The 12,441-nt window shown below is 43.0% G+C and overlaps 1 protein-coding gene across 7 annotated transcripts in view; it reads left to right on the forward strand.

Annotated features, from left to right (window-relative positions):
• Positions 1-12,441, forward strand: part of LOC106607988 (girdin) — a 97,336-nt gene that overhangs the window by 45,384 nt on the left and 39,511 nt on the right. For all 7 annotated transcript variants that reach the window (XR_001329355.2, XR_006770591.1, XM_014205542.2 and 4 more), the window contains exons 6-8: positions 584-667; positions 947-1,087; positions 2,742-2,911. Coding sequence is in view for 5 of the 7 variants with exons in the window: in XM_014205542.2 (XP_014061017.1) it covers positions 584-667; positions 947-1,087; positions 2,742-2,911 (395 nt within the window). In the remaining 2 variants the exon portion in view is untranslated. The remainder of the gene's footprint in view (positions 1-583; positions 668-946; positions 1,088-2,741; positions 2,912-12,441) is intronic.

The following is a 12,441-nucleotide window of genomic DNA, read 5'->3' on the forward strand; positions in this document are numbered from 1 at the left end:
ACGCTAACCTGGGCCGGTTATGGCCTGCGGGCCGCCTGTTGCTGACCCCTGACCTACATATTCCTTCACAGGCATTTTTCCTCAAAGCCAACCAATCAGAACCCAGGCCATTCTCCTGTTAAGACCATGTAATAATTCAATGCTGAAGCATTCAAAAATTAACTAATGGGACCGGCGCCATTGATGACTACTAGTGCCGTTGCTAACTAGTAAAGCTAGTTCCATGAATTGTAAAGAGTTATGGGATATTAGAACCCTGTTGTCTTAACCTTGTAATCTTCAACCTCGACGTTAGCTAGCTGGCTAGATGCCTTTTTTTTTCTGGCCTTCGCTTAAAATGCATTTTTCACCAACCTGATATCTGTTTCAGAACACTTGCCTTCTGCCTAGGGTTGTTGCTACAATATTTTAGCTGCTCCCATGGTTGATTCAGAGAGGTAGAACCTCTGTATTGTGACGCTGGTGTCTTAATCTTCCCATCTTCAACCTAGCCTGTGTTTAGGAAGCTGACCTCGCAAAGACCTCTCTAATTCCACTCTCCACACTGTCATCCAAACCCCAAACTGCCTCCTTTTGTTTGCAGTGTGAGAAGAAAGAGGAGTACATCGAGAGGATCCAGACACTAGACTTTGACACAAAAGCTGCCATAGCATCTCACATCCAAGAGGTATGAGAGACAGATATATATCTATACATCTCATTTTGTGAAGGCATCCAGTTCAAACATAAACCCTGGCGTCTCGTGTGTCTGTTTTGGGCCATCTTTTTGTAAAAGGAAACTTGAGTTATTGTAGGACAGATCTGTGAGCTTTTCAGCCAAATTTGTCACTGCCCTCCACAGCAGTTTGAGTTCAAGTAAATTAGTTTGCTTCCCATTGCTTTCAACACATTTGTTCTGTGTATTGGCTGGCAGTGTGATGACTCCACTAATGCTGTTGTTTTGAAGGTGACCCACAACCAGGAGAATGTTGTGGACCTACAGTGGCTGGAGGGGGGTGACCTGCCCCCAGAGGACCTGGACTCCTTCTCCAGGAACATGGCCTTCCATCTCAAACGCCTGGTGGACGAGAGAGACGACCAGCTGGAGGTACATGTCTGAAACCGGGCACATTGGTGCCTTTTTAAACTCCACTCAAGTGGTTAGAGCGTTGGGCCAGTAACCGAAAGGTTGCTAGATCGAATCCCTGAGCTGACAAGGTAAAACTCTGTTCTGCTCCGGAACAAGGCAGTTACCCCACTGTACCTAGGCTGTCATTGTAAATAAGAATTTGTTCTTAACTGACTTGCCTAGTTAAATAAAGGTAAAATAAAAAAAACATAAAATGTTGTCTCAATGAGTTAACGGCCTGTATAGAGTCTGTATGGTGCGATGGTGTCTGCATTTTTATGGCATGTGCGTCAGTTTGTGTGTATGGTTGGGGTGTGTGTGAATTGAACCCAGAGCACTCTGATTAAGGACAGCCCACCCGTACAGTTGCCAAAGCCTGGAAGCGCAGCAGGCCCAGCATCCTATGGGCTAGGGGGGCAGGGAGAAGGTGGGATTATAAGGATCTCCACTGGAGGCTAGACGCTCTTCATTAAAAGCCCATTTCATTGCGTAGCCACTGGGTTATGAACGGACGATGAGAGAGAAGGGCTGCGGGGTGAACTACAATGACGATATGTTGTCACAATCTTAAACCAATGCCTTTTGCTACTCTTATCTCCGAACCCAGCCTAATATACCCTTGTTGTGTGCCGATACGTGAGCCTTACCTGCATTAGTACTGGGCTTTTCATTATGTTTGGGGTTTCCATTTAAGTGACTGATCCTGGTGGCTAGGTGCTGCTGCTCCTCCTCTGAGGTCCGTCCTAATCAGAATCATCTCCCTAAGCTCACACCTCCCAGACTGAGCAGACAGAACAGCAGGGGAGCCTGACGCAACATAGGTGCTACTGTTCAATAACAAGGTGTCACGGTAGACTATATATATAGACTGCAATCCACACTGTCTGAGTATACTCCATCTTCAATACCCTGTCTGACAACTGCTTTGTCCCTCATTGTGATCAATGATCTAACACTGTTGAAAGCAATTTGGTGAGAGCCTTGTTTTCACCCATCCAAATCTGTTAGATTACTTGGGCTGGTCACTTAAAGTAAGGAGGGAGGGATACATGTGTCAAGTATAGAAGTTGTGTGTAGGATACATGATCAGGGTCCTCGTCTGAGTTCTCTACAGGGATGCAAGCTTGTTCCTTTTTGGCAATATTTGCCATTTTGATCTTAAAATATTAAGATTATTGAGCTATAAAAGAGGGGTGCGAAAAGAGCTTCTGCCTGTGTGATCACTAAATAATAGTGTATGTTTCTCATATCGAAATTATTGACTGAGCACAGAATACATGCATAACACTTTGTATTCAGGATATTTCTTAGACACATTTTTGGGCAATTTTACTTTAGTGCCTTATTTTAAACAGGATGCATGTTTTGGAGTATTTGTATTCTGTAACAGGCGTCCTTCTTTTCTCCTCTCAATTAGGTTAGCATTGTGGAGTAACTACAATGTTGTTGATCTGTCCTCAGTTTGCTCCTATCACAAACCCTGTGTGGTATCGTGATACTTGGCCATCGTTAGTAACATTTTGGTGTAGTGACAACCCCACTCTGAAAATAGGCATTTTACAGACATTTTTTTGTCTTGGGCCTTCACCAGTTGTATCCCTGGTCTAACTGTTATGGTGTTGTGTCCTTCCAGACCATTGTGGAGCTGACCCAGGAGAGGGACTGTGGACAGTACTCTCCCCCGCCCCTCTTTGCCCAGTCGCCCAACGACTCGCCTAGCATGCGCCGCACAGAGAGCCGCCAGCACCTGTCTGTGGAGCTGGCCGACGCCAAAGCCAAGATCAGACGCCTGCGCCAGGAGCTGTAAGTACCCTCATTTGGCCTTTCTCCAGCTCCATTGGCCCTTTTTAGTAAGTCTGTGGTAGACTGCAAACACTGTTGGACCTCCCAGGATCTCTTAACACATCATTGGTTCTCACAAGTTCTATAAGCTTCGTACAAGTATCCTAAGAGTACTGTAGGTGCCTCGTGATGTCTAGCAGAGTGTCTCTAAATGTGACACTGCATTCATCTACTGCTGTCTCATGACTGCCTAGTAATGGAAAACAACCCAGTACGGTGTGTCATTGGCGCTAGGAACCGTGACTCAGCTCTCTCTTTGAGTATCCCATTCTCTGTTCGCCAGTTCATGGAGCACTCTAATGCTGACCGGAGAGAACCGCAAAAGCAGGACGCTAATTACGGAACTTAAAGTTTTATGTCAGCGATATTGTTAAAGAAGAATCCATTTCCTCTTGCCTCTCAGTAGGAAACAAATGGTTCTACACTACTGTTCTGATGCCGTAGTGCTAGACCTTCTTCATTGTTGTCATAAATAATTGAACTTCCTCTTCAGTCCATTAACCCTGGGCAGAGACAAAGGCCAGTGGTCAGTTTATCAAAGGGAGGGGTTTTTACGAGAAGCATTCTCTGTTTCAGAAGGAAGTGTTTTGTAGGATGCATAAAACTGAGGTGCTGACTCTGGAATCTCTTAATCAAGTCCATCATAACATTGAAGTGGTTTGTCCAGTGATACGGTTAGGGTTCTGTAATGCAGGCTTCTTAGTGCTGGGTCGAACCGGTTCTGAGGTACACTACATTACCAAAAGTATGTGTACACCTGCTCGTTGACTATTTCATTCCAAAATCATGGGCATTAATATGGAGTTGGTCCCCCCCTTTGCTGCTATAATAGCCTCCACTCTTCTGGGAAGGCTTTCCACTAGATGTTGGAACATTGCTGCGGGGACTTGCTTCCATTCAGCCACGAGCATTAGTGAGGTTGGTCACTGATGTTTGGCGATTTAGACCTGGCTCCTCGCAGTTCCAATTCATCCCAAAGGTGTTCGATGGGGTCGAGGTCAGGGCTCTGTGCAGGCAAGTCAAGTTCTTCAACACTGATATCGACAAAACATTTCTGTATGGACCTCACTTTGTGCGCGACAGCGTTGTCATACCTTCCCCAAACTGTTGCACAGATTTGTCTAGAATGTCTTTGTATGCTGTAGTGTTAAGACTGCCCTTCACTAGAACTAAGGGGCCACCAAACTTTACATTTGCCACTATGAATTGGGGCAGGTAGCGTTCTTCTGGAATCCACCAAACCCAGATTTGTCCGTTGGACTGCCAGATGGTGAAGTATGGTTCATCACTCCAGAGAACGTGTTTCCGCGGTTCTAGAGTCCAATGGTGGCGTGCTTTACACCACTCCAGCCAACACTTGGCATTGTGCATGGTGCTCTTAGGCTTGTGTGCGGCTGCTTGACCATGGAAACCCATTTCATGATGCTCCCGACAAACAGTTATTGTGCTGACGTTGCTTCCAGAGGCAGTTTGGAACTCGGTAGTGAGGGTTGCAACAGAGGGCAGACAATGTTTACGCGCTTCAGCGGTCCCGTTCTGTGAGCTTGTATGGCCTACCACTTTGCGGCTGAGCTGATGTTGCTCCTAGATGTTTCTACGTCACAATAACAGCACTTACAGTTGACTGGGGCAGCTCTAGCATGGATCTGACGAACTGACTTGTTGGATGGGGGGCATCCTATGACGGTGCCATGTTGAAAGTCACGGAGCTCTTCAGTAAGGCCATTCTACTGCCAATGTTTGTCTATGGCGACTGCATGGCAGTGTGCTCGATTTTATACACCTGTCAGCAACGGTCACTTAGAAATGTCCTTGATTTTGAAAGAAACACTTTTTTTTTTTGTTTTTCCATTTTAAAACTAGACACTAATGTACTTGTCCTCTTGCTCAGTTGTGCACAGGGGCCTACCACTCCTCTTTCTATTCTGGTTAGAGCCAGTCTGCGCTGTTCTGTGAAGGGAGTAGTACACAGTGTTGTACGAGATCTTCAGTTTCTTGGCAATTTCTCACATGGAATAGCCTTCATTTCTCAGAACAAGAATAGACTGACGAGTTTCAGAAGAAAGTGCTTTGTTTCTAGCCATTTTGAGCCTGTGATCGAACCCACAAATGCTGATGCTCCAGATACTCAACTAGATACTCAGTCCATCACTCTCCTACTTGGTCAAATAGCCCTTACACAGCTTGGAGGAGTGTTGAGTCATTGTCCTGTTGAAAAACAAATGATTGTCCCACTAAGCGCCCACCAGATGGGATGGTGTATCGCTTCAGAATGCTGTGGAAACCATGCTGGTTAAGTGTGCCTTGAATTCTAAATAAAACACTGACATTGTCACCAGCAAAGAACCATCACAACTCCTTATCTGTTCTTCACACTTGCGGAGATCATTCATTCACCTACTCTGCATCTCACAAAGACATGGCAGTGTGAACCAAAATCTAAAATTTGGACTCATCAGACCAAAGGACAGATTTCCACCGGTCTAATGTCTATTGCTGGTGTTTCTTGGCCCACGCAAGTTTCTTCTTCCTATTGGTGTTCTTGAGTAGTGGTTTCTTTGCAGCAATTAGACCATGAAGGCCTGATTTCACAGTCTCCTCTGAACAGTTGATTTTGATGTCTGTTACTTGAACTCTGTTACTTGAATGTGTCTGTTACTTGCAGCCCACTTTATTTGGGCTGCAATTTCTGAGGTGCAGGAAACTCTAATGAACCTATCTTCTGCAGCAGAAGTAACTCTGAGTCTTCCTTTCCTGTGGCGGTCCTCATGAGAGCCAGTTTCATCATAGCGCTTGATGGTTTTGCGACTGCACTTAAAGAAACATTGAAAGTTCTTAATTTCCTGTATTTACTGACCATGTCTTAACCTGTTGGGTCTAGGGGGCAGCATTTGCACGTCTGGATAAAAAAAATGTACCCGATTTAATCTGGTTACTAATCCTACCCAGTAACTAGAATATGCATATACTTATTATATATGGATAGAAAACACTCTAAAGTTTCCAAAACTGTTTGAATGGTGTCTGTGAGTATAACAGAACTCATTTGGCAGGCAAAACCCTGAGACATTTTCTGACAGGAAGTGGATACCTGATGTGTTGTATTGAGTTTAAACCTATCCCATTGAAAAACACAGGGGTTTAGGAATATTTTGGCACTTCCTATTGCTTCCACTAGATGTCACCAGCCTTTACAAAGTGTTTTGAGTCTTCTGGAGGGAGATCTGACCGAACAAGAGCCATGGAACGGTGATGTCCCATTAGACACCTGGCGCGCTACTTCATGTTGGGTACCCTCGTTCCAATACGTTATAAAAGGCTATGCATTCGTCCACCTTGAATATTATTCATGTTCTGGTTAAAAAAGGCCCTAATGATTTATGCTATACAACGTTTGACATGTTTGAACGAACGGAAATATATTTTTTCCCCTCGTTCATGACGAGAAGTCCGGCTGGCTTACATCATGTGCTAACGAGACGGAGATTTTTGGACATAAATGATGAGCTTTTTTGAACAAAACTACATTCGTTATGGACCTGTGATACCTGGAAGTGACATCTGATGAAGAGAATCAAAGGTAATGGATTATTTACATAGTATTTTCGATTTTAGATCTCCCCAACATGACGTCTAGTCTGTATCGCAACGCGTATTTTTCTGGGCACAGTGCTCAGATTATTGCAAAGTGTGATTTCCCAGTAAGGTTATTTTTAAATCTGGCAAGTTGATTGCGTTCAAAAGATGTAAATCTATAATTCTTTAAATGACAATATAATATTTTACCAATGTTTTCTAATTTTAATTATTTAATTTGTGACGCTGACTTGACTGCCGGTTATTGGAGGGAAACGATTTCCTCAACATCAATGCCATAGTAAAACGCTGTTTTTGTATATAAATATGAACTTGATAGAACTAAAAATGCATGCATTGTCTAACATAATGTCCTAGGAGTGTCATCTGATGGAGATTGTAAAAGGTTAGTGTATCATTTTAGCTGGTTTTATGGTTTTGGTGACCCTGTCTTTGACTTGACAAAACATTACACACAACTCTTGTAAATGTACTGTCCTAACATACTCTAAATTTATGCTTTCGCCGTAAAACCTTTTTGAAATCGTAAAACGTGGTTAGATTAAGGAGATGTTTATCTTTCAAATGGTGTAACATAGTTGTATTTTTGAAAAATTTGAATTTTGACATTTATTTGGATTCAAATTTGCCGCTCTTGAAATGCACCTGCTGTTGATGGAGTGCACCACGGGTGGCACGCTAGCGTCCCACCTAGCCCCAAGAGGTTAAAGTAATGATGGACTGTCATTTGTCTTTGCTTATTTGAGCTGTTCTTGCCATAATATGGACTTGGTCTTTTACAAAATAGTGCTATCTTCTTTATACCACCCCTACCTTGTCACAACACAACTGATTGGCTCAAATGCATTAAGAAGGAAAGAAGTTTTAACAAGGCACACCTATTACTTGAATTGCATTCCAGGTGACTACCTCATGAAGCTGGTTGAGAGAATGCCAAGAGTGTGCAAAGTGTTATTTCATAGTTTTGATGTCTTCACTATTATTCTACAATGTAGAAAATAGTACAAATAAAGAAACCCTTTGACTGGTACTGGTATGTATGTATGTATGTATGTATGTATGTATGTATGTATGTATGTATGTATGTATGTATGTATGTATGTATGTATGTATGTATGTATGTATGTATGTATCTTTTTTTAAATATTGATCATAAGATATCCAGAATATAAGAGTGACGCGGCAGACTATTTCTCTGCAGGAGTGCGAGTACATATACTGTAGTCTCGTGTATGTGTGTGGAGATGTTATTGCCGTAGATGGCCACAGACCCCTCCAGTCACCCAGGCCTGATGCTGGGTCAGATGTCTGAGGGTTTGGCCTCGATCCGATGATGCCGTGCAGAGGCATGTTATTTTCTTATGCGTTTTTGACCTACTTACGCAGTTCCTATTGAATTCCACTTGCTTTCTTCCGATTTCTGGCCATTGTTGACTCTGGCGCACCAACACTAGAGGGAAGGGGAACTGGCCATTCTCTGCCAGAGGCATGCTTTAAAACACAATAAATAGAGATTCAGTTCTACTGAAGGTCCTTTTGAGGGCACGGTAAAGTGACTATGTTGACGATACATCCTGCAGAATGTCTTTAGAAAATATGGCTTAATGTTCATGTTTTTTTTTTCCTAGATATGAGACCTGTTGTTAAGAGGAATGCAGGAATAGATTGTGTAGAAATAGATTATGATATAGCCCTAAAGACTCAATCTCAATCCTGTCAGGTCCTGTGGAACTACAGTAGGGTGCATTTTCTATTGTGAATGTTAGACTGTAAAATGCAGGTAGACCATGGTACCATGGTTATTGGTGTGACTCAGAGCTGCTGCAGGCTCAGTGCTGTCACCCACAGTGGATGAGCAGCTTTCTGTTAGGCCTAGGCTGTCAACTACTCTCTTTGTTAGGGCCTTAATGAAACGTGGAATACAGTGAAAGGTGTTTTGCTGCTGAGGCTGAATGTCTGACAGGATCTATGGTGGGATGGGATTAGATGAAAGGACTCTAAACACAAGAGGTAAACACTTGGAGTGTGTGTGTGTGCTCACCAAAAGCAGCTGAAGAAACAGAAGCATAACGTGAGTTTTATTCCATGCTCGAAGCTAGCTGCTCAAGCCTCTGATTTCAACATGCACATCACAGGACGCATAGAACAGAACAGTGATAATAATTCCTACAAGCAGCAAAGCCAGTACAGATCGCTAATCTAGCAGGCCATAAGTGGACCAAGGAGACTGGAAAGCATCTCCACTCATCTGAAGAATGTACAGGTCTCTTCAAAGCTTTGTGTGACACACTCTTAATTCCTCACCGACCAGGAGCTTGCAGGACTCAAGTCCCAACCTGTATTTTGGTTGCATTGCCTGTCTAATGTAGTGTTACAATCACGCAAACCCATTAACAGTCGAATATGTTGTCAGATGAGCTCTAGTTGCTGCTAATTCTGGGTTGAGGGGGTTTGAAGTCCGTCTAGTCAGACAGAGCGAGGAAAGGAATCTTTTGGCCTGTTGCTCACTTAACCTCTGGTTGTCTGGATTTTCTCTGTTTATAAAGAGCTGGTGGAACTAAAGCAAGGCAGCTCTACAGTTAGAGATTTGCATGTCATAGGGGAGCTTATTGTGAGGTCATTTGTAGGTTGTGTTTTTGGTCCTACTTTGTATATTTTCAGTTGAGCTATGTTTGTTGTCCTGAGGAAAGAGTTGCTCTGTCACAGTTGAAGTTGTAAAATAACACACAGGCGTTTTTGTTTTTTTCCACTCAAGTTCATTGACTTGCCTCTGAAGGAAAATGTATGCTTGGTTCTTTTTTTCCAAGTACAAATTAGGTTGTTGTCATATGATCAAAAAGTCAGACATACTCACACACTATCATTTCAATTGTTCATTACACATAGAAATAAATTCTCCTCACCTGCAGAGTCTGAATAGCTCCTAAGAATGTAATTTGGTAATTAACCACGTCCCCAACCCACACAGGCAGAAGTAAACAAGCTGACCTGACCCGGTAAGGACAGAGGTCCATGGATTCCTATCTGCTGGGTAAACATCTTGGTTTGTACTAACCAATGAGTTACATGGCCTAAGTAAAAATTCCGGTTTTTCAAGACGACTTTAGAGAAAACAGAAATAAATATAGCTGTGAGCAGCAATAAACGGGATACATAGGATGACACAAAGCAAGCACTTTAGTTCCTACATGATATCTTCCTTTATGTGCAGTCAGTGAAGGCATTACCATGTTTATCTCTCAAATTGTTGAGGTTTACTTTATTGAAATCAAAAGCATATTTAGGATAGTGTTAGAGCACAATCCATTGTACAACAAACCTATTCACACACTATAGCAATTGATTTATTCAAGACATTCACAGCAATTTAGAATAAAATGTTGGTATTTGTTCATTTGTACACTAGCAATAAACTAATATACAATGCATTCAGAAAGTATTCGTACCCCTTGACTTTTTCCACATTTTGTTACATTACAGCCTCATTCTAAAATGTATTAAATGTTTTCCTCATCAGTCTACACACAATGCCCCATAATGACAGTGAAAACAGGTTTTTGGACATTTTTGCAAAAGTATTAAAAATAAAAAACATTCCTTATTTACATAAGTATTTAGACCCTTTGCTTTGAGACTTGAAACTGAGCTCAGGTGCATCCTGTTTCCATTGATAATCCTTGAGATGTTTCTACAACGTGATTGTCCACCTGTGGTAAATTCAATTGATTGGACATGATTTGGAAAGGCACACACCTGTCTATATAAGGCCCAACAGTTCACAATGCATGTCAGAGCAAAAACCAAGCTATGAGGTCGAAGGAATTGTCCGTAGAGCTCCGAGACAGGATTGTGTCAAGGCACAGATCTGGGGAAGGCTACCAAAAAATGTCTGCAGCATTGAAGGTTGAAGATCCCCACAGTTGGCTCCATTCGTAAATGGAAGAAGTTTGGAACCACCAAGACTCTTCCTAGAGTTGGCCACCTGGCTGAACTGAGCAAGTGGGGGAGAAGGTCCTTGGTCAGGGAGGTGACCAAGAGCCCGATGGTCACTTTGACAGAGCTCCAGAGTTCCTCTGTGGAGATGGGAGAACCTTCCAGAAGGACAACGGTCTCTGCAGCACTCCACCAATCAGGCCTTTATAGGAGTGGCCAGATGGAAGCCGCTCCTCAATAAAAGGCACATGACAGCCCGCTTGGAGTTTGCCAAAAGGCACGTAAAGACTCAGATCATGAGAAACAAGATCCTCTGGTCTGATGAAACCAAGATTGAACTCTTTGGCCTGAATGCCAAGCATCACATCTGGAGGAAACCTGGCACCATCCCTACGGTGATGCATGGTGGCAGCATCAGGCTGTGGGGATGTTTTTCAGAGGCAAGCACTGGGAGACTAGTCAGGATCGAGGGAAAGATGATTGGAGCAAAGTACAGAGATCCTTGGATGAAAACCTTCTCTAGAGCGCTCAGCACCTCAGACAGGGACGAAGGTTCATCTAACAGGACAACGACCCTAAGCACACAGCCAACAAAACGCAGGAGTGGCTTCGGGACAAGTCTCTGAATGTTCTTGAGTAGCCCAGCCAGAGTGTGTGGCATCACACCCAAGAAGACTCGAGGCTGTAATCGCTGCCAAAGGTGCTTCAACAAAGTGCTGAGTAAAGGGTCTGAATACTTATGTTAAAGTGATTATTTCTTTCCTTCAGTTAAATTTTTATTTGTAATAAATTTGCAAAAAATTCTTAGCCTGTTTTTGCTTTGTTATTATGGGGTATTGTGTGTAGGTTGATGGGGGGGACTGACTATGTAATCCATTTTAGAATAAGGCTTTAAATTGAGAATTTGTGTCATTGGACTACACACACTTTTTATTACAAATGTAATAAAAAAAATGTAAAACATTAACAAGTCGCATGGACTCTGTGTAGAATAGTTGTTTGACATGATTTTTGAATGACTACCTCTGTACCCCATTTAACCAATTATCTGTAAGGTACCTCAGTCAAGAAGTGAATTCACAAAAAAGGGAACCTATTGGTGGATGGGTAAAAAATATAAAAGCAATACATTGAATATCCATTTGAGCATGATGAATTTATTAATTACACTTTGGATAATGTATCAATACACCCAGTCACTACAAAGATACAGGCGTCCTTCCTAACTCAGTTGCCGGAGAGCAAGGAAACCGCTGGTGACTTTAAAACAGTTTAATTAATGGCTGTGATAGGAAAAACTGAGGATGGGTCAGTAACATTTTAAACTCAGCAAAAAACACAGTCTTCTCACTGTCAACTGTGTTTTATTGTCAGCAAACTTAAGGTGTAAATATTTGTATGAACATAAGATTCAACTGAGACAGACAGAAATGTGACAAACTGGAATAATGTGTCTCTGAACAAAGGGGGGGGGGGTAAAAATCCAAAGTAACAGTCAGTATTTGGTGTGGCCACCAGCTGCATTAAGTACTGCAGTGCATCTCCTCATCATGGACTGCACCAGATTTGCCAGTTCTTGCTGTGAGATGTTACCCCACTCTTCCACCAAGGCACCTGCAAGTTCGCGGACATTTCTGGGGGGAATGGCCCTAGCCCTCACTCTCCAATCCAACAAGTCCCAGACATGCTCAATGGGATTTGGATCCAGGCTCTTCGCTGGCCATGGCAGAACACTGACATTCCTGTCTTGCAGGAAATCACGCACAGAACGAGCAGTATGGCTGGTGGCATTGTCATGCTGGAGGGTCATGTCAGGATGAGCCTGCAGGAAGGGTACCACATGAGGTGGGAGGATGTCTTCCCTGCAATGACGACAAGCTCAGTCCGATGATGCTGTGACACACCGCCCCAGACCATGACAGACCCTCCACCACCAAATCGATCCTGCTCCAGAGTACAAC

The sequence above is a fragment of the Salmo salar genome, chromosome ssa01, assembly GCF_905237065.1.
Source record: "Salmo salar chromosome ssa01, Ssal_v3.1, whole genome shotgun sequence".
Lineage (NCBI taxonomy): Eukaryota > Metazoa > Chordata > Actinopteri > Salmoniformes > Salmonidae > Salmo > Salmo salar.